The 21,079-nt window shown below is 42.8% G+C and overlaps 3 protein-coding genes and 1 long non-coding RNA gene across 7 annotated transcripts in view; 2 read left to right on the top strand and 2 right to left on the bottom strand.

The window, feature by feature from the left end:
* zgc:162200 (protein bicaudal D homolog 2) overlaps window positions 1–2,463 on the bottom strand; it is a 42,262-nt gene extending 39,799 nt beyond the window's left edge. For 2 of the 3 annotated variants that reach the window (XM_028582351.1, XM_028582352.1), the window contains exons 1-2: window positions 2,153–2,463; window positions 72–142 (exon numbers count right to left, since the gene is read on the bottom strand). The gene's annotated coding sequence lies outside the window, so the exon portion shown is untranslated. Of the gene's footprint in view, window positions 1–71; window positions 143–1,307; window positions 1,414–2,152 lie in introns of all 3 variants that reach the window. The other variant, XM_028582353.1, reaches the window with a different exon arrangement.
* LOC114558386 (wiskott-Aldrich syndrome protein) lies at window positions 86–5,393 on the top strand. The gene is made up of 11 exons (XM_028582359.1): window positions 86–441; window positions 1,268–1,408; window positions 2,170–2,256; window positions 2,413–2,509; window positions 2,944–2,973; window positions 3,073–3,108; window positions 3,213–3,411; window positions 3,518–3,693; window positions 4,196–4,770; window positions 4,936–5,047; window positions 5,142–5,393. Exons 1-11 carry the CDS (start codon window positions 340–342, stop codon window positions 5,198–5,200), a joined length of 1,614 nt encoding a protein of 537 aa, XP_028438160.1. The 5' UTR covers window positions 86–339; the 3' UTR covers window positions 5,201–5,393.
* On the bottom strand, window positions 5,372–18,484 carry LOC114558384 (semaphorin-3F). 2 transcript variants are annotated; one of them, XM_028582356.1, is made up of 18 exons: window positions 17,976–18,484; window positions 15,896–16,032; window positions 12,732–12,892; window positions 12,562–12,624; window positions 12,331–12,450; window positions 12,032–12,125; window positions 11,798–11,917; window positions 11,532–11,677; window positions 10,693–10,807; window positions 10,526–10,595; window positions 10,217–10,361; window positions 9,891–10,113; window positions 9,431–9,519; window positions 9,296–9,337; window positions 9,050–9,207; window positions 7,788–7,855; window positions 7,554–7,681; window positions 5,372–7,056 (listed from the first exon to the last, which is right to left on the bottom strand). In XM_028582356.1, exons 2-18 carry the CDS (start codon window positions 16,005–16,007, stop codon window positions 6,634–6,636), a joined length of 2,277 nt encoding a protein of 758 aa, XP_028438157.1. In that variant the 5' UTR covers window positions 16,008–16,032; window positions 17,976–18,484; the 3' UTR covers window positions 5,372–6,633. The 2 variants fall into 2 exon arrangements, with proteins under 2 accessions (XP_028438157.1, XP_028438158.1); XM_028582357.1 differs by having other exon boundaries at window positions 5,372–7,026.
* On the top strand, window positions 17,667–20,611 carry LOC114558388 (uncharacterized). Its single transcript, XR_003692955.1, has 3 exons — window positions 17,667–17,885; window positions 18,293–18,537; window positions 20,420–20,611. It is a non-coding gene; the product is annotated as an uncharacterized LOC114558388 (long non-coding RNA).
* The last annotated feature ends 468 nt before the right edge of the window (window positions 20,612–21,079 follow it).

Here is a 21,079-nt window from a genome sequence, read left to right as displayed (position 1 = left end):
TTGCTTTTTAATCCAAGTAAAAAAAAAAGTTAGGTGCACAATGTGTGTGGCTGCAAAGTGAGCATACTCACAGCAGGAGAAGAACAACAGTGCACTCCCTCACTCTGAAAATGGAAGTTACACATTCATGTGTGCTCTGCATCTGAGAGAAAGAAGAAAAGTGGGGGTTAGAGAAGTGCAGTTGTCCGTTTCCTGCTTTCAGTTGATGTGTGCGCAGAACAGAGAAGAGAAACTTCCTTGAATGGAGAGCTTAGCATTCTGACAGCGAAGAGAGGACGCATTTTAACAAGTGCTGTTCACATGAGTTTAAAATAAGCTGGGAGATTTATTACGAGGACCATGAGCCGTGGATCTAAAACTAAAACGGAGAACGCTTGGAGCTCTCTGCTGAGCCCACAGGAGACTGAGAAGTTGGAGGAGCTGCTGGGCAGAAGGTGTACTGTAAGTTCTGAGCTGACCGGGGCGTTGTGGGTGGGGGGGATTGCCCACTGTGGGCGATGATAACCTGCTGTATTTATCCTGACATGTATCCCTTCTAAAGAGGAGGTTGTTGTAGAAGTGAAAAGAGAAGGCGAATACAGGTTATTCTGGTTGCTACAGAATAATGTAAATCGTCTCAGCCCTGATGACTTCTGTCTCTTGCCTGTGGTGGTTAAACATCATATCCTGAATTTGAACGAGCACAGTCGATTGTTGAATGCTTAGCTAATACCTTTACGTACTCAATTTACTAACAATGTTGTAGTATGACTCGTGAGCTGCTTTTTCTTAGTTTATTTACTTACTTTTCTATATTAAGGTACATTTGAATTCCAGACTTTATTTTGACATGTATTTTCTTGGAAGGAATGTACTGTGCGTTCATGCCAATGCAGTATGAATTGCTGACATTAGGTCATCAAAAAAAAGAAGGTAGCTGTAACAGGAAACGGTGGCTGAACCATTTCCTCCCCTCGTGTCAGAATTAGACTTGTTTTGTGTGTTTAGTGTGACAGTAAAGAGCAGAAGTTGCTTTTTTTCTGACTAGTAGGGGGTTAGCGGTGTAAGCAGCGGGAGAGGGACGGATGGCTGGGAGCTGAGCAGCTGAACAGCCTCAGGGACAAAGGTTCTCGTGTGTCCTTTGTTATCTCAACAAATAAAAGCAGACAAGGAAGTGAATCCTCACCACAGAACTGCCAATTTGCATGTTGACTGCAATAAAATGCCCTCAGATGTCCTATCAGTGCTAAACTGTTTTCCATGTTTTCTTGTCTGTGTGTGTGTTTAGTCCATGGCCACTGCAGTAGCACAGCTGTTTATGGCTCTACCTCACAGCCCTTCCATGTGGAGCTTGCAGCACACTGGAGTGATGTGCTTCATCAAGGACAACCCTCAGCGGTCCTACTTCATACGCATGTTCGATTTGAAGGTAACCTGTCAGGACAACGCTGCCATTAGGCTAGGAGCCAAGAGTCTAATTACAGCTGCATGCATAAGAATCAGAGGTGGAAAGTAACCAATTACAATTACTCACGTTACTGTAGTAAAAGTAGTTTTTAAAATCTGTAATTTTACTTTGTTTTGTTTAAAGTATTGTACTTTGCTACATTTTAAGTCACATCTGTTACTGACAAAGTATCTTTTAACAAACTGAAGTCGAAAAGTGGCTTTGTGCCCTTATCAAATCGCAAAAGACTGCAATTTAATTAAATAAGTATAATAAGATATTAATTAAGTATACCCCCCACACACACACACACACACACACACACACACACACATTTTTAAAGTACCCCCCCCCCTTAAATAAAAGTTCATCAGAGTAATAGGCTAGTAGCCTACTTTTACTTAGGCTAAATAGAATATTTTTGTACTCTTTCCACCTCTGATAAGAATATTTAGGCCCTCTTTTTTTTTGTTTTTTTTTTACACCGATGACCAGCCAAATGACTACTCACATTTCACCAGCCACTCATTATATTACTATTGTTTTTTTGTGGCTGGTGAGTGAAACAAATCTAACCACCATTGCATATTTTACCTGCATTTGGCTAGCACGTAGTGCTCATTTTGAACCCTGCTGATGACCTTAGAAGCTAATGTGCGTCTGGAACTATGGCACAAGATTAGTGACATCTTTACATGAGTGTTATTGAAAGACTGAAATATTTACCGTGTGTTTTTCCACAGACAGGGAGGCAGGTTTGGGAGCAGGAGCTCTACAACCAGATAGTTTACTCCTCGCCTCAGCCCTACTTCCATACCTTTGCTGCGGATGTAAGCACGGCCTCATTTGACCACTTCCGACAAGTTACTACGTGTGGAGTCATGATGTGATGCACTGCAATATTCCCCGTTCAAACTAGAAGTAGGTCACACACATCCTACTGTTGACACATTGTGATTCCTTGTCCGTTCTTTTACTCGACGCAGGACTGCCAAGTCGGACTGAACTTTGCAGAGCAACAGGAAGCAGAAGCCTTCAAATATGCTGTCGAGGAAAAGATCAACCAGAGAAACAACCGTACAGGTCAGTGACGCCCGGGTATTTATTTATTTTTAGCATCAAATTAATACAATCATTCATAGCCATTGTCACAACTACAATACGTGTTATAGTATTGGACTATTATTTTGTTTGCAATATGGATTATTAATATTGTTTAACTACTTTTTAATTTATTATTTTTTTTGCCAAAGTCGGACATATTTTATACGAGTCCTTATATCAAGAAGTTGATAAACAGAAATTGTAGTAGCCTAGACATTTTCTCAGAGTATTCTTTGAAATATATGGGGCTGATGGATCGACAGGCCTACATGGTAATTGACAATCACTTATATTTATGTTTCAACTATAGGTAATTGTTTTTAAGGGTGTTTTAGCTGAATAAATATTGTATTATGATTACGGTGTGGTAACGTGTCGCAAAATGGTTTCTCTCGCTTGCTTGTTATTGACAGATAGGAAACAGCGCCCCCCGCCGCCGAGCGGTAAGATAGCAATTTAACTTCATGACTGCAAAATTGCATTTTTACATTAGGCAAACGATAAGAGTAAACCTCTGTGTTTCCTGTTTCCTGTCGCTGTAGACAGAGGTTCCCTGCCTCCAGTCCCACATGAAAAAGGTGCACAACATATCTCTAGTGTAACTTTTACTTCCACCAATGATGCATGAAATAAAATAACAATGACATACTATCCTGCGTGTCCTCTGTATCCCAACCAAAAGCTTCACCTAGCAGCCCTGGTTCTCTTCACATTGCCACAGTGGACATCCAAAACCCAGATATCCATGCTTCACGCTACCGCTCCGTCCCTTCACCGGCTGCTTCCTCCCTTCTGATCGGCAAAGGAAAGAAGGACAAGAAGAAAGGGAAAAAGGTCCCTAAACTCTCCAAAGCAGACATAGGGGCACCCAGTGGATTTAAGTGAGTGTTGAGTGTTGACTCGATGTCAGTTTGGTTAATATCTAGAGTGGATGTGGTTTTACAATATGTGTAAAACCTCTGTCTCCTTTTGTTTACATCCTGTCAGGCATGTTGGTCATGTGGGCTTCGATCTCAACAACCTGGACCCTGATCTGTGGAACCTGCTCTCCCAAGCCGGGATCAGTGAAGATGAGCTGAAGGATGAAAAGACCTCCCAGCTCATCTATAATGTCATCGAGCAGTCCGGAGGCATGGAGGCAGTCAAAAGGGAGGTGCACAGAGGTTAGCCTCGCGCTTGATCATTATTAATCTCACTGCTCCCCACTGGCTAATGTGATTTCCTAAAGCAGACTGAATTGTTATACATTAATGAATGAAATCTTTATTTGGAACAATTTAAAAGAAGAAGAAAAAAATATGTATAGGCTATATAAAATAATCGAATAACAAAAAATAAATAAAAATGTTTGACGAAAATACTAAACAAAATTTCAACATAACACTAGACCCGTTCGAAAAGGGGTAGGGAGAAGCCCTAGGCTTATCAGATCCTACCCCCAGTCTTTACCACAACTAAATAAAAAGTCATAAATCAAGCAGACCATTAATAAAAAAAAAAAGATATAGGCTATTCCAATTGACTTAATCTAGCTATTAATATAAGAATATATAAGAAATATATAAGAAATATATAAGAAAGGAAAAAACAAGAATAAAAACAGCATGCAGCATTAACATCAGTGTGATTTTCACATTATGCTTATTTTCTTCCATTGCATCCTAGCTGGTGGCCCTCCACCCCCTCCACCTGGCAGACAAGGGCCTCTGCCCCCCGTGCCAGGCTCCAGTCCCTCTGCTCCAGCCCCTCCACCTCAGAGAGGCCGCACTGGCCCCCTGCCTCCAATCCCAGGCCAGTCCCCGCGAGGAATCCCGCCCCCGCAATCGCCTCCTACACGCGGAGGCCCGCCACCCCCACCTCCGCCGACAAGCAGAGGTGGTCCTCCCCCGCCGCCGCCCCCAGCGCACTCTGCACCTTCTCACTTCCCCTCAGCGCCGTCCTCAAAGCCCTCTCCCGTCTCACCCTCCATCTCCTCCCACAACCTGCCTCCTCCCCTGCCGCCGTCCGGCCCACAGCGCCCTCCGGTCCCATCTACACCCAGCAGAGGAGGAGGAGGAGGAGGCCCTCCACCTCCCCCTCCTCCGCCCCCTCCACCTTCCCAAACCATGTCTTCAAATTTCCCAGCTCCTCCTCGTCTTTCTGGTGGCACACTCCCACCGCCTGCCCCTTCATCTGAAGGAGCGGGAGAAAGCAGAGGAGCTCTGCTGGATCAGATCCGACTGGGGAAGAAGCTCAGAAATGTAAAGCAAACTTCCTTTTTCTCCGAAAAACATTTAATACATGCTATATAAGTACACAAGTCTGAACTGACATGCCGTAATGTGTGATAAGCCCAATTTAGTTTTGGACATTTGTAGCAGATGTTCATGTTCAAACGCTGCCCTCTTGTCCTGGTGTGTTTTTAGGTGATAGACAGTCCTGATGCAGCTCCACCCACACCATCAGATTCAGGCGAGGGCATCGTTGGTGCCCTCATGATGGTCATGCAGAAGAGGAGTAAAGCCATCCATTCCTCTGGTAAATATTAGAACATTCATTACACCCTACATAACAGAAGAGTTGCACCAAAAAAGGCCTCATAATGTATCTTTATATCTGTCCTCTCTCTCAGATGAAAGTGAAGATGAGGGTGGAGATGAAGACGACGATGACGATGAATGGGATGACTGATGACAGAAGTTATCGTTTGCATGCACTGTGATTTTGGTTATCAACCTCTGAATTGCAATACTGGTAGATGTTTGATTTCAGGTTCAATAATTGATAATAAAACTGGAATATGACTTGAGGTGATTAACTGAAAAACTAAATATAAAGGACTTGAAAGTAAAAAAAAGAAAATCAAAAAAAAAGTTTAAGAGAATTCTGAAATGTTTATATATTATATGATTGAACATTTCCAGTGTAGGATTCATCAGCATGGCAGCACATGGCACTGTGTCACTCACAATGATGGTGAATGGTGGCTCTGACTGGAAAACAAATCGGGTTCCTTACACTTCCACTATAAAGAGCCTTTTTAAAAATCTGTGAATACAGCATACGACAAAACGCCAACTATCAATACTAAATCTGGGCCAGTTCCATTCCCATTTTTATAATAACATACTGTACATTAAAAAAAAGATTATGTTCCTGTTATATTTTCTCATACATCTGTGCAAAGATCCCAAATTCCCTCGAATACCACCACCGACAAAGTGCATAACTGGAAGAACACTGTATGCTATGCATATCTTCAACACTCACATACTGTAGGTCACTAGAGCACAGGACAGTAAGGGAGTCATTATATGACAACATCCAATGGAATTAGCTTAACAGAAAACATTACACCGTACAAACATCATTACACACTGAGTAAAATGTACAACTTGCAACAAACAACATATGATGCATGCAACATATGCATTTATATCATCATATTATTTTCATACAAGAGTAATCCAATGACCATATATATTATATTCACAATCAATATATTACATTTCTGTTTCAAGATACTTGACGGTAACATACCTGTGGTTCTGCATGTTGAAGCCTGTTAACTACACGCTGCATATACATCAGTTTACCAGTTTCCTAAACAACAACAAACTTGTGTTAAATATACAGTATGATGATAAATAAATCTGCAGCCGAAAATCTGTGCTCTCACTAGTTGTGTTGTTGGAAAATGAAATCTAAAAGACACATAATAAGCAAACATGGATGTTGTGAAAAATTACATCTTTTTTTTTGTTTTTTTGTTTCTTGCACTAAAAATGTTGACCTTCCAGAGTGATTCTCAAGTCACCGATGCTGGGGTTTCCCACAAGCACCTGAACATACCAACGAACCCCTACGATAGGTGATCAGTCTTGAACAAGTTGATTTAAACTGTACGGTATTCTTTGGGAAGTGGTGACAGATAATGTGAAATACACACAATTTGTATTCTCGAGACTGACACTTGCAAAACCACAAATATAGTACTTTAACAACAGCATGACAGCATCACCTGCCTAATGAATGGAGGCGACACACAAAGATGCATGTCAAAACATAAAAGTCCACCCTAAAAGTCCACACAGGCCAGTGTTGGACAGTGTCTGTCCTGTCCTCTAGCCGAGGCCTTGGTCCTGGCCCTCTGTGTGCCTGCGGCTGGTGCGCTTGCGCTGCTGCTGCTGCTGCTGCTGTTGCTGTTTGGGACTGAGTTGTTCCCAGTAGGACTGGCAGTACTGGTTAATCAGTCTAATCTCAGGTGGGAAGGGTGTGGAGACGAGAGATGACTGCGTGTAAGGTCCAGCTTGGCGGGTTTTGGGCTCTTCATCCTCATCTTGAGCTGTGAGCGCTAAAACGATGTCTCGATCCAGGATGCGCAGCGCCACGCGGGCCACTGTGTGCTTAAAGTTGTTCTCGGTGGCGAGGCAGTGGTAGAGCCCCGCGTCTGATTGGTTGAGAGACTTCAGGAGGATACCATGATTGGTCTTCAGAATCCCTCCCACACGGTTGAGCTGCAGAAAAGGGAATGAAACAGCAGGAGTCTAAGAGAGGGAACAACACATTTGAATTTGTATACAGATTTGGGCAAGTGGTTGATGCTCATATAAAACGTTTTTTTTTGGGAAATACTTTTATTCGCTTTCTTCATGATAATTAAATGAGAAAATTGAAAACTCTCATATCTGTCCTATACATGTGAAGCTAAAGCCAGTAGTTTGTTAGCTTAGCATCATAATTAGAATCAGGGGGACACAGCTAGCCTGGCTCTGTCAGAAGGAAACGAATCCACCTCCCAGCGCCTCTAAATCTAAATTGTTATCATGGTACATCTCAGTTGTTTAATCCATACAAAAACCAAAGTGTAATAACAATATGTTGGGGATATCTGACGATTTTATATTTATATTTGCTGGACAGACAAGAATGATATCGATATTCTAATCTAACCTTCTGCAAGAAAGCAATATAGTCATATTTCCCAAAATGTCAAACTGTTCCTTTAACATTTCCTAAAAAAAATGTAACTGTTCTTCCTCACCACTTTCCTCCTTCCTTCCCGCTGGAAAAGCCACTTGACGGTGGCCTGAGGAGAGCGAGGCTGACACTCCAAGAAGGTACTGCTGCCCTCCACCCCGAACTGCACGGTTTCTCTCAGACGTTTCTCCACTGCACAGACAGACGGAGAAGAAACATTGGCAACTGCTCAAAACAAACAAACGAACAAAATGTAAAGTGTGTATGATCTTTAAACACACACAAAAAGTTGCCACACCTTTGGCATTGAAGCCCCTGCACTGCCTCAGTGGGTCACCATGTTTAACATCCTGTCTTCTGCTCCTCCTGAGACAAAGATCAGAGTTAAGTTGACACACACACATCAATTTATTATTTAGAAATCAAGCATTTAACTTCATGTCCTATGGTCCTGTGATAAGGTCCAGGAATGTTGAACCGGGATACATGATAACATTCAGCCCAAGACTATTCGTTCTGGGAGATGGGTCCGTCCTAAGCGGGATGGATAAGCACATAAGAAGCTGGGTCCAGACTAGTTTGATGATAGCCAGACAGATTATTTTAAGAGGACAGAAGAATGAAGGGTTGTGTCAATCCAGAAGTGGGCTTGTGATATGGCTAGGGTGATAAACGGTTTGCCAGATAGGGCTGGCAATATATCGATATTATATCGATATCGTGATATGAGACTAGGTATCGTCTTAGATTTTGGATATCGTAATATCGTGATATGAAATAAGTGTTGTCTTTTCCTGGTTTTAAAGGCTGCATTACAGTAAAGAGATGTACTTTACTGAACTTACCAGACTGTTCTAGCTGTTCTATTATTTTCGTTTTCCCCACTTAGACATTATGTCCACATTACTGATGATTATTTATCTAAAATCTAAGTGTGAAGATATTTTGTTAAAGCACCATTAGGTTAGAATGGAGTTTTTTAGTCATACATCTGTAAAATTATTAGAATACACTGCTGTAAACACATCTGACAGGTGACAGATAACACAGGGCATTAGCCACATGTCTCAGCTTACTACAGACAAAAATCCAGAAGCCAAAAGACTCAAAAGTGGATTTTATATAATTTGTTTTCTACAGATATGTCTGTGCGTTTTTTTATTTCCATTTGAAAAGTGCAAAGAAAAAAGCCAAAAAACTACAAAATACACAAACAAAACACTTCTGAAATACACAAACAAACCCACATCAATCACTTTTCCAATAATTTCAGGCACATCCCAGAGTGTCAAAGTATATGGGAGCTGTACCACTTTTAATTTGGGTATGACGTTTAGACCAAAAAGCATGGAATTTCAAGCGTTTCTTCAGCCACTTCTTTCTACAACAGTTGAGAACCCTTTTGCAATTATGTAAGAAAATAATGTAATCAGAAAACAGCTGCCCTGATTAAAAAAATGGGAATTGTACATTTTGTATGGTGTTAAAGAAAAATAAAAGTTGTTAATCACAAAAAAATAAATAGAAGTAGAGCGTGTCGAGATATGAGACGGCCCTGACCTCTTGGTGGACGGGGTGAAGGCAGAGCAGCTCTCTCCATCCCAGGCACAGTAGGGGTCTCGAGCCAGACAGCAGTCTGAGCAGGCCCTGCCGTACACGCCACAGCGGTGCAGAGACACCTGGGTCAGCCCTGCGTCTGATGACACGTACAGCTGTTGCTGTGGTGACACAAGAAAAATACATTTCACTCTTGCACTGAAATGTGAATAACCAAGTCAGATTCGTCCATAAGAAGAAATTGCTTACTCTTTTAGAGGATATCTTCATTGTTTTGACTGGAGCTCTGGACTGTAAGTAATAAAGAACAAAAAGATAAATCAGTAAAACGATCCTTTAAATTAGAGCATTTTTGTCATTTCAGGAGCACATGTTTAGACATACCCGGAAAACCTCCACTTCCTCTAGTGTCAGTTCCTCCATGCTGGTCGGGTCCTTCGGCAAAACGATGACCTTTTGGACAGTTCCTCGATCTGAAAGTGAGAGAAATTCAATTTACAACCGACATTTTCTTGTCAAACTAATCCTCCAGTAATCCTCCAAACAGGGTTATGTTAACAAATAGCAATAATTACTAATACTCTGACTAATTAGCTCTACACTGCAATACCAGAATGCAGTTCCTTTATTTCCATGTCCTCTAAATGGATCATCAACGGCTGAGGAGGCTAACCTTTTGCTGCAACATGTAGCTAAAGCCTAAGCCTTTTAGCATGATGTGTATGCTTCCATCAACTGTTTATTCAACACTTTTGAAAGTCAGCCAGAGACAGTGTTTTTAACCAACTCCTGGAGCTATCGTTGGCTTAATTTTAAAGTGCCATCAGCCCTGCAGCTGTCTTACCTGTCCCCAGGAAGAGCACCTCGTAGCGTCCATCCACAGCATCCACCTGATCCACCACCATGGCAGTGAATCGGTAGTCCACGCCGGTTCTCACCACCAGGGGGCGGCGGTGGATTGGGTAAACTGGATGGATCATGAGGGGATGAGCTCGGATGAAATTCACAGCCTCATCTGAAAAGTTCTTGGAGGAACGGATACCAGGAGTGAAGGTTCCTCCTGGACACTGGATGGGAAGAAAGAATAATTTGGTAACTTTTGATGCAGATTTTAGGTGTCTGTGGTTTATCTGACTGCGTCGGTTTGGAGATAACATGACTGAAACGTACTGTTCCAGGCCGTGGGTAGGGAATCTTGCCAGTGTACTCTGTCCATTGGTAGTTATGGCCATGTTTGTGGGCAAACGGTCCATTGAAGACATTGCGGATATCAGCCATTGAGTACACGCAGACGGCTGAGCCCTTGAACACAGAGCTTGAGCAAAAACAGACAATTAGGGTAAGAGGGAGAGGTAGGAGACAGCCTGCACCCTATCCCTGAAATTAAAGCATGAATCGACCACAAAAATGTGTGCAGGAGGAAAAAAAACCATGTACAATGAAATTGGGTGAGGTGTGAATTCTCTGGAAACAACTCACCCCGCTGTAGTGAAGAGAGCGTACACCATGGGGTTTCGTTCATCCTGTGTGGGCTGAATGAACACATCCCCTGGAAGAAGATACAAAATCAATAACACAACATTAAAAGCAGTTGCAATTGAAATGCCCTCAGTTTGAACGTAGTGCCTTTTTTATCGTGGCCTCACGTAGTTCATCGAAACGTGTCTCCACTCCATCTTCTCCTATCACTGAACAGATAAGGCGGGCCTTCAGGAATGTCGTCCAGCGGTTCACCAGGGACTTCTGGCCTCCTTCATCATTCTAGACAGGAAAAAAAAGATTAGGTATATACTTTCACTACATACAGTACAGGCCAAAAGTTTGGACACACCTTCTCATTCAATGTGTTCCTTTATTTTCAGGACTATTTACATCGTAGATTCTCACTGAAGGCATCAAAACTATGAATGAACACATATGGAATTATGTACTTAACAAAAAAGTGGGAAATAACTGAAAACATGTCTTATATTTAAGATTCCTTAAAGTAGCCACCCTTGGCTTTTTTTGATAACTCTGCAAACCCTTGGTGTTCTCTCAATGAGCTTCATGAGGTAGTCACCTGAAATGGTTTTCACTTCACAGGTGTGCTTTGTCAGGGTTAATTAGTGGAATTTTTTTCCTTATTAATAAAAAAAGCAAAGGGTGGCTACTTTGAAGAATCTAAAATATAAGACATGTTTTCAGTTATTTCACACTTTTTTGTTAAGTACATAATTCCATATGTGTTCATTCATAGTTTTGATGCCTTCAGTGAGAATCTACAATGTAAATAGTTATGAAAATAAAAAGGAAACGCATTGAATGAGAAGGTGTGTCCAAACTTACAGAGGGTACAGAGGGTATACTGTAAATGTACAGAATTAACAGAAATGTCCAGAAACGGAACGGAAAAAAAAAGGTACTGGTAATTTTCTGCCAGGACATTATCAGTTTTTTCTACTGATGTTTGTCTTACAGCGTGTCACCATGTGGTTTGGCTCACCAGACACACTCTTCCAACCCTGGCTAAAACGCTGGGGCTCGCCCCGCCGCTCGAGTCTAGACTCTTCTCACGAAAAAAGAAGTACAGCTTGTCGTCGTTCCTTTCTGCACTGTCAGGGATCTGCTGGATCTGAACAAACACTGGCTCTGGAGGATAAAAACAGATAAGCGGAGAGAGGATTGAGGCAAGTGGTTGTCAAATAAAATGAGAGGAACCATAACCTGTAATCAGCAACAATTTACCTCATCACACCCACACTTACTCACCGTTGAGCCATCTGGAGTCATACTGCTCCGTCCTGATTGCTGTTCTCCCTCCCATGGTCCTGAACAGAGTAGCATCTGTACTCATGAAGTCAATATGGACCCCTGCATATAGGTTACCATCTGCAGACGGGAAACAATAAGAGAATAGAAAGGTGAGCTTTTTTTTGATTCAGTAGCATAAGGAAATTATACAATTATGTGGTTTTTTTTTTATATAAATGAAGCATGTCTTACTGATCAGAACTGCAATGCTCTCCTGTTTGGGATCATAGGAACACTTTCCCTTCCCTGAATCCGCATACCCAGGGACCAGCCTAAACAGGTAGTCCTGCAGATGCAGATTAGACAGGGAGAGTATGCATAAAAATAGACAGCTGAAACGTCACATGGGAGCACAGGGAAAATCACAAAATAAATCAGTGTCCCAGTTTGTGGTCCTGAAATATTTAGCAGGACAACGCTTTCCAGGCCTACTGCTGAGGGATTTTCGTTGTAAATCCCGCTTGGGGAACTGTAAATGTCTTTGTGTTCACCTCTGCCCTCCAGCCTCTGTTGATGAATGTGCAGATAGGCTGGTACGCCCCCGTTCCACAGGTGTAGAGGTGGGTGCGGTTCCACGGCTCTATCAACCGCACAAAGTTGGCACATTCACCCTGGACAAAGAGGAGGAAGACATATGGAATTTCAAAACATCATTGTCGTCATTGTCCCGTCTCGATGGTCTCAGATTTTTGAAAGAACAGGATGTAAATACGTGATCCCACCTGTCTTCCCTTTCCTGTCATCTGACATTCTCCCTTTCTCTTAGCAGATGCTGGCCAGTGAATCTGTGTTATTGAAAAACAGCAGACAGGATCAGTGCATTTAGAGACTTAATGCCGCATACCATGTAGCAGACGGGATTTAAGAAAAATGAGAAGCTGTTTGTACGCACTATGAGTGGCTCCTTGTTGACATTGTGCATGTCCAGAGCCACCAGGTACTCCCGGCTACCCAGGTACAGACGGCCCTGATCCTGATCCATCAGGAGGATGCGGTAGTCGCTGGTGTTGAAGGAGAAACTGAAGGGCCGCGCTGCCCTCGTGTCCATCAGTTCTGTGTGAAAAGGGTTGCTTTGTTTAAAAAAAAAAAAAAAAAAAAAAAAAAAAAAAAACACCTCCTCACCATTTGGAAAACCAACAGCAGGGGGAGCAAAGGTTACCTCTCAAAATCTAGTCACATTATTACTTTTATGCCTTTAACATGTTTCATTACCGACTTGGATGAACTTACGGTCCCCTGAGCAACACCCCTCTCACTTCTTTTCTGGAAAATGTGTGTCACTGAATAAATATAACTCAACTTGGAGCATTTTAAGAAACATATTCGCTTTTAAGATCTCAATATTTTATGTGTCCTGACTGGCTGATTGAGTTTAAGGCGCCACATGCCCCGTGGAGTTAGGCGAAAAAGCAGGTCCCTGAGGAAACATGGTCAGTGGAACTCGGAGCTAATTCTTAAGATCAGGATTGTGTTCAGCAGAGCGTAACCTGTTAAGGCACGCCACAGTGGAAAATGTTGCTCCTTTTTTTTGTTCTCCTGAAAGCTTTGATTGAACAATTTTCATTTGCTGCGAGACAAACGGGCTGCAGGCTGCACTCTCTACCTCTGAATGAAATTTCTCTCCCTTTCCTCCATCCAACAATTCATTTTAAACACATAAAAAGCAACACACACACACACACACACACACACACACACACATCTGTGGCATATGTAAGATATTGACCACCACTATATGTGCACACACTGGGACACAGCGGAGGCATGTTAGAGACAGCAGGCTTATGCATTGACAAATGTTACAGAGAGAGCCTCAGAAGCCAGCTTACAGGGATTCAGGAGGAAGCACAATCTTTATTTACATCAAAGCGCCTGCCATCTTCCTTTTTTCGAGGTCAATGTTAACAGGATACAGTCAAGGTGCCTAAACTAATTTAAGCTACGCAGCAATCGGATCTCCGGAGTACACGAGATGGAGTCTCGGAGGTGGGGATGGGGGTTCCACTTCTGTTCCTGAGAGGTAAACACAGGATAAAAACCCTTTGGCCTGGCTCCACTGGACCATAGTGGATTCACTGAACTGGCTAAATGTAGAAACACCACACCCCTATACATGTCTCCATTCTCCAAAAATAGCAAACAATGTACTGCCATCATCTGGTAAACATTCAGCAAACACTTGTCCCCTGACAACATTCTGACACTGATAGGGAAACACTGGGAAGGACACACAATTCAAGTATGGAGCTACTATAAGCCACTGTAAGCGCTCATGTTACAACTTGACAACATATTGTCACTAAGGCACTAATGACCACTGCCGTTTAGTCCCGGGCAAATCTCAAGTATGAACTAACTGGTGACAGCACTGAGAAGGCATGAGATTGTAAAACACAGCTTCAATTACACCGCACATTTTGCTCTCTAGCAGTGCTGACTAATTCTATCAAACAAGACTCGGTCAGTCCCTTTGAAGTGCCTGTGACTGAAACAACTTCCCAGCGACAGAGGAAACAATACGAGATCTCTATCCTCTGCAGGCCTGCTGGACCCCAGAGCGTCACTCAGGACGGCTCATTCGTTCCCAAGAGTCACATGTCCTCCAGCAGCCCCGAAGCCTCCTCCACAGGCGCCTCGGGGGAACAAAGAGACACGGTGTCACACACAATGAACAATAAATCCTTGGAATGGCAGAAAACAGTTGGGGAGTAAATCCAACTTTTCTTCTTTTTGTTTGGTATTAGGGGGAGGGGTGATTGAGTTCTGTGACTGTGGCTGCTTTATCGTCAAAATCTCCCCAACAATCCAATAATTCAGCATCTCTCCGCGGCTCTAAACAAGCCCCCGTAAATGAATTTGCCATGGAGAGCTCTCTACAGATGTGAATTCCTTGTCTCTTACAACAGCGGAGTGATCAAGCTCAAGACCAAACTTGTGTAATTGGTCAGACTAGTCCTTTGTGCACCCTGCTGCAAAACACAAAAACACACTGGTGTGTGTATAAGCTGTTTACTTGAAGGGGATTAGTGTTAAAGGTCATATAAAAATGCACTGCAATCACTCTCTCAGGCCTCAAATGGAACCGTCGCCACATAAGACAGCCACGGACGGCATGTAGACAGCTGTTTTCAGTCGTACAAAATCAGATGAGTTCCAAACAGCAGTGCACGTAGACTCCAACTCCCAGTTATCAAGCACGCGATCAGCTAACGCCTGATCTGCATCAGATGTCTCACGTCGACATCATAAATGTATATCACTGAATCACATTGAAGCTGCCTAGACTTGACCTGCTGGGAGAACATTTTTTTGACTCAACCCTCCACATGAAAAGCACTAAAGAATGCTCTAAATCGGATTCAAAGCTCTAATTCTTACTTACAGGTACTCGAGGTATGATGTGTGTGTGTGTGTGTGTGTGTGTGTGCACTTGAAGTCGCAACATGATAGGGATGCAAAGATAACTGTAATCATCCAGCATTGTTTTGATCAAAGGCATCATCCACGTATTTGTAACATGAATATCTGCTGTTAGAGTTAATGAGGACAAGGAAACGACACGGGAAAACCCCAAACACCTATTTAAAAAACAAACACAAAAAAGGCTTTAAAACCACCATCCTCCCCCATGTTGAACTCACACCTGGAGGCCAAAACATTACAGCTCTAAAATATCATTTCGCTCCTGTGATCACATTTTGGGTGTTTCCTTCTCGTGTCATCACGCCAGACATCAAAAACAAAGAAGAAATGACAGGTCAGACTGCAGTTTGCGTGGGTTTTAGGGTGTGGGGAGAAACTTTTGTCGCAAGCCACTACCAGTAACCAGCCACACGCAATATCCACCTTTTGTTTTCAGTGTTGCACTGTTTGACATGTGGCAGGAAATACGTTCTTTACATATGTATTAAAGAGGAAACATAACTGCCGGTGGGGATGTGCGCATGAGTTTGTGTGTGCTCGAGTGACTTAGTGGGAGAAACCACACAAGTAAAAGAAACTATTAAGACAATCCCTGCCGCCAGAAAAAGTTTTAGTTAATCCGTATGAGCTCACCTTTGAAGGAGAGGCGAACCCGCGGAGAAGACTGCTGCAGGCCTGAGACTCTGTAAACACATAAGGCCAACAGGAGGAGTTGGGCTCCAGATGCTGTCATGGTAACGGTCATGCAGGTAGCCCCCAGAGATCTAAATCTGGACGAAAAAAGAAAGAGGAATGAACTATTATTATAGCATGCCCCATGCAGGCAAGATTCTCTCTCTCTCTCTCTCTCTCTCTCTCTCTCTCTCTCTCTCTCTCTCTCTCTCTCTCTCTCTCTCTCTCTCTCTCTCTCTCTCTCTCTCTCTCTCTCTCTCTCTCTCTCTCTCTCTCTCTGATCAGAAGTTTGGCCTGCAGCCTTCTAAGGCGAGACGTATAGTTTGGCAGGAGAGAACAATGTCCAAATCTTCACACCTGCTCTGGAAAATCTGACAGCCCCATTATTTATTTAAAGTGTAAATGTAGTGATGTATGTGTTAAGACTGTATGATAGTATTTGCAAGCACAGTCTCCTGGAGAAAAAAGAAATCTCTCAAAAAGGAGATGGATGTCTTCTGGTCTTCATCTTGTCCATTTTCTTAAATATGTTTAATTTTCTTTAAGACATATTTCATCCACGTTTTTCCTAGAAAAGTGAATAAAACAAGACTCTGATGCCCATCAGTGACTCCCTCTGCCTTTGTCTCAGTCTTTCAACAAAGCACGTTGACGTACTTTCCAGAAGTTGACGAGTGAAATACATGACAGTTCAAAGAAACCAGGTAGTCCTCGCTGAAACAATTTCTGACAGTTTAGGGGTGTTGAAACGTAGCCTAACTGTTAAACCTTAACTCAAGCATTCATTATGCATCTGCACTTTGCTGGAGAGGATCCCCTATAAATTATGAATACTAAAAGCTGAGTCCACAACATCCATTAAATTGTCTCCCTGAAGGTGTGCTCTGCTCAAACTATAAGCCATCCCACGGGCTTTTCTTTTTCTCATGGCATCCATGTAGCCAAGGCCCCCAGTGGCACACGTACAAGCCTCGAAATGAGGGCTTTTAGGGAGAGTTGACAAACTAGAGAAATTTCACAAAACACATTTTGTTTCACAATACGGCATCAATTAATGTGTGGCACATTATATAAAAGAAAATATGTTCCCATGAAAAAATAGTGTGATGAAACTGAAATAACTGGCAAACATTTAGAAATGAAAAGCAGAATCCAGTGGAAACGCCTTGCAGCCAGGCTTCCTGGCATAATCACACAGTTGCCATATATCTGCTCACCAGGGAAGCTTGATCTCTATTCTTCCTACCAAACACAGTATATTCAGTGTTAATAATATATTATGCACCATGAGGTGGGTAATCAAAATGATGTGGACACACATTTCTTATGTCATGAAGACTCACAGGATGGCCCATTAAAACAGAACAGGATCACTTGGACCAATATAAATTAATTAATTAATAAACATTGTCACCAAAAATGTTATCAGTCAACTAATAACACTAATAAAATGAGCTAGGACCACATGGACACCACAGATTTTTTTTAAGTCCCTATTTGAATACATATAGGCTTTTTTATAGAGTGGCAACAGGGCAAAATGGGTGATTATCAAAATACATGACCCACCCATAATATTCCATCTACTATCATTTAAATTATGATAGAAAATGAATATAAGGATAAGTATTATTCCCAATAAAATACCTTAAAATATCTTCTAAAAAATCGCTAATCAGGATATAAAACATATTAAGTGCCAGTGGGGCTCCATGTTCTATGATGGCCTGATTGTACTTCGAGGTATTTGTATGAATGGCAGTATTTCTACTGGTTTTTTTGCTTGGGAAGGAACGACAGTACAGAGTTCAGCTGTGATAACATATGGTTTCCCTTTAAGACATTTTTTTTTTTTTATAATTATAGGATTTTAATAACCTAGTTCTCTTTCCCACGGAGGAGTGCGCACTTACCTGTGAACTCAACATCCAGAAATAGGAACCAAACAAATGTGAGTAGCCTACTTCACAGACCATCTATTCGCTACACAGTAACCGCAAATGAGTTCAAAGTTAAACCAGAGACAAGTTAAATGTCCTACCTTTTGCTTGCTGACTTTCTCGATAACCGCGACGAGATCTGAGATCCAAAAAGTTGCGGGATGTTACCGCTGCATTCCCCGCGTTTTGTGCCTCGGAGCTGGGCTGGAAAATCTCCTCTCAGCCGCGCTGCGCAGGCATAAAACAATCCGATAGGTTTGCAAATTCCCCTTGGGAAAGACAGGGAAAAAAGCTGCCTAATCAGTCGCTGTTAACCGACGGCGTTTCTTCCATTCAACATTACAAAAAAAAAAGAAGAAAAAAAAAAAAAAAAAGACAGCTGATCCCTGAAAGCTTGTTCCACTCTTTCCAAAAAAAGTTTAAGCCTGGATGGCAGCAACCATCACCGTGATGCGAGCAAGAGCTTGGTCCATTGATCCTTGAAAGGGAGTTGTTGGAGTGTGAATCAAGGGACCAGGTGCAGGTGTTGGGCGAGTGTGCGCCCTGCTGTCCTCTCCCTTCTGTTCTGCCCCCACCCAGCCTTCCCTCTCCTGTTGGCCCACAGCAGCATTGGACCAAACCTCTTGGTACACCATATGGGTATGATTAACCCTGTCACTGCTGGTGAGTTTAGCACACTGCTCTACACTCTACTGTAAACTGCCATTCATCTATGCCAGCTCAATAGTTCTCTCTCTCTCTCTCTCTCTCTCTCTCTCTCTTGGCAGAGTTTTTATTTAAGTGGAATAATTCAGTTAAATGGTGATGGGCATAAAGTCACTGCTTTATACAAATGTTTTTCTCATGCACCAGGAGGGCCGCAGATCTATTCTTATACATGATTCGGGGGCTAAAATCCACTATTAAACAGGAGCCGGCTCTGCCACCCGGGACAATGTCACCGTTACTCTCCAGCTCTACATGAGAGCCAGGTCAGCCGAAAAAAGATTCCTTGGATTCCTCTCTGGCTGGCTCTAGAGCTCATGACAACAGTGACAAAGCAACCAGAAGGGGGGTGGGGGTGGGGGTGGGGGTGGGGGGGGGCTGGGACTGGACGTAAAGGACATCCATCCTGTTAACAGACCCTTGGGCTTGAAATTAAAACAGCTTTCAGGGCGCCTCTCATCATTACTGGCTTTGTGGTGAGCTCTGACGCAGTATGGCGCACTAAAAGACACAAAAGCAGAGGGTGAATGTGTTCTGAGCTACGGCCCTGCAAGACAGTGGAATAGAATAAACACATGAGGCAATGTGGTGTGTCAGTGTGTAAAAGGTCACAGTTCCTGGTAAGCCTCAAAAAGCTTTAATTCCAACTTTTTTTGGAATATATCTTTTAATGCACATTCTCGGGTTTGATACGTTGGCAGAGTAATGTAAGCACTGACCATATCTCAAGTTGGGTATCAGCCAGATGTGATCTACAGGCAGTGGTGTGTCAAGATGTGTCCAGGAGAGAGTCTTTTCTTTTCCTGGCCCACAGGAGGCATCCCTCTGTTTCCAGCTGAGGAAATGAGTCACTAGTGTGTACCAAGTTCAGGTTTCCGTGTGCTCTCAACTTTGGCCATGGGCACCGGGCCACTGACAAGCTCCCACCGCTTCATAAACACCTCCTAACATCATCCATATCTCCCACTGTACCATCCTGTGGTCTTATCTGACCAGCATGCATCCACTACTGTCTCAACTTGCTGAAGAGATAACAACAGCTCTTCACTCACCAGTGGCATGGGTATTTTTGCTCTTCGAATGTTAGGACAAGGAGCAGGAAATAGTGGCTGAACAGGCAGGTTGTTGCCTCCAACATGATGGATGGATTTTGTATCATGGACACAGACGGCGTGGATTAGAAAACAAACCCTGAGTCTGTTTTTTCTGGTTCACAAAAAGCTCTGTCAGGAAGATCTTCAGGTAATGTGGAGGTAAACCTTTATCCCCGTAGGCCAACCAGAGGCTCCAGATAAATACTTGGCCCTCAGACACATCAATCATGACAATTCTTCTATTGTCCCCTGGAGGAAAAACAACCCATTACCTGTTACCCATTATCTGACCTACTGATGGTATTTCCTACAAGTACAGTATATTGATGAATCCAGAAGTGTTTGAACATGCCTGCTACAGAGAGGTATGGCCAGGGCGTTGCCAATGCATGCTGGGATAGACTACCGTGACCCTGAGAGGAAATTATAGGGTAGAGAAAAGAAAGGTACAGCATTCACCAGGATTATTTTCTCCATTTTCAACCACAAACACGTCTCACGTGGTTTTTTTCCAAGTCCTCTAATTATTATCTTACAGGTCAGTAAAAAATGTAAACATGAAAATGCAAGATGAAGGGAACAGGTGCTGTGTGACATCCATGAACTTTACACATCAATGGTTATCAAAGGAGAGAAACTTTGGAAAACCTTTTTGACATAAAGGGTGCATACGTGGCGCACATTCCAGTTACAGCCTGCTCGCCTCGCACTGTATTGAAAATGAGGTGAGTTTTTTTTTTTTACAGAGAACACCGTACAGGCACACTGTAGCTGCAGCTACCCTGAGATGGAGCACCGTCTGCAGTCATCCAACGTGCCACGTGTTCACCGGGCCAGCCAGCCAGCCGCCATCTGCCTTGAAGACAAGACTGGCACTCTCACTCGCTATAAAATGCAGCTGGGAGAATCAACAGCTGTTGAAGAAGAGCTCTTTCCAAATAACAAGGGGTGAGCGTTAGGGAGGGAGGGAGGGAGGGAGGGAGGGTTACTGTACATGAAAAGGAGGATAGTGAGGATGTGAGGCGGATGAGTGAAAGCACAGTGTCTTTAAAAGGTAAATCTGTCAGCACTCATGCAAAAGCCTTTGGTAATAGTTAGTTAATGGTTTAGTGTCACAATGCAAAAACAGTCCAACATGTTTTTGTGTTTCGAGTGTTTGACTTTAGCTCCATCTTAAACTCCATGACAGACATTGTTTGGGCTCAGAGAATCAGTGAAATAAATCTGTCATGCTGACAAAAAAAAGTGAGACTAGAGTGCATGTGTCTCTCTCTTTGGCGGACAAATTTGCATGCCAACATACATGTATATAGAGTGTGTGCATGCAGACATGGGATGCACACACACACACACACACACACACACACACACACACACACACACACACTCATTTTGCTGCTTCAATT

This window comes from Perca flavescens, chromosome 7 (genome assembly GCF_004354835.1).
Source record: "Perca flavescens isolate YP-PL-M2 chromosome 7, PFLA_1.0, whole genome shotgun sequence".
In the NCBI taxonomy this organism is placed as follows: domain Eukaryota; kingdom Metazoa; phylum Chordata; class Actinopteri; order Perciformes; family Percidae; genus Perca; species Perca flavescens.
The sequence above is the reverse complement of the archived record's forward strand: the minus strand, read 5'-3'. Positions and strand labels throughout refer to the sequence as shown.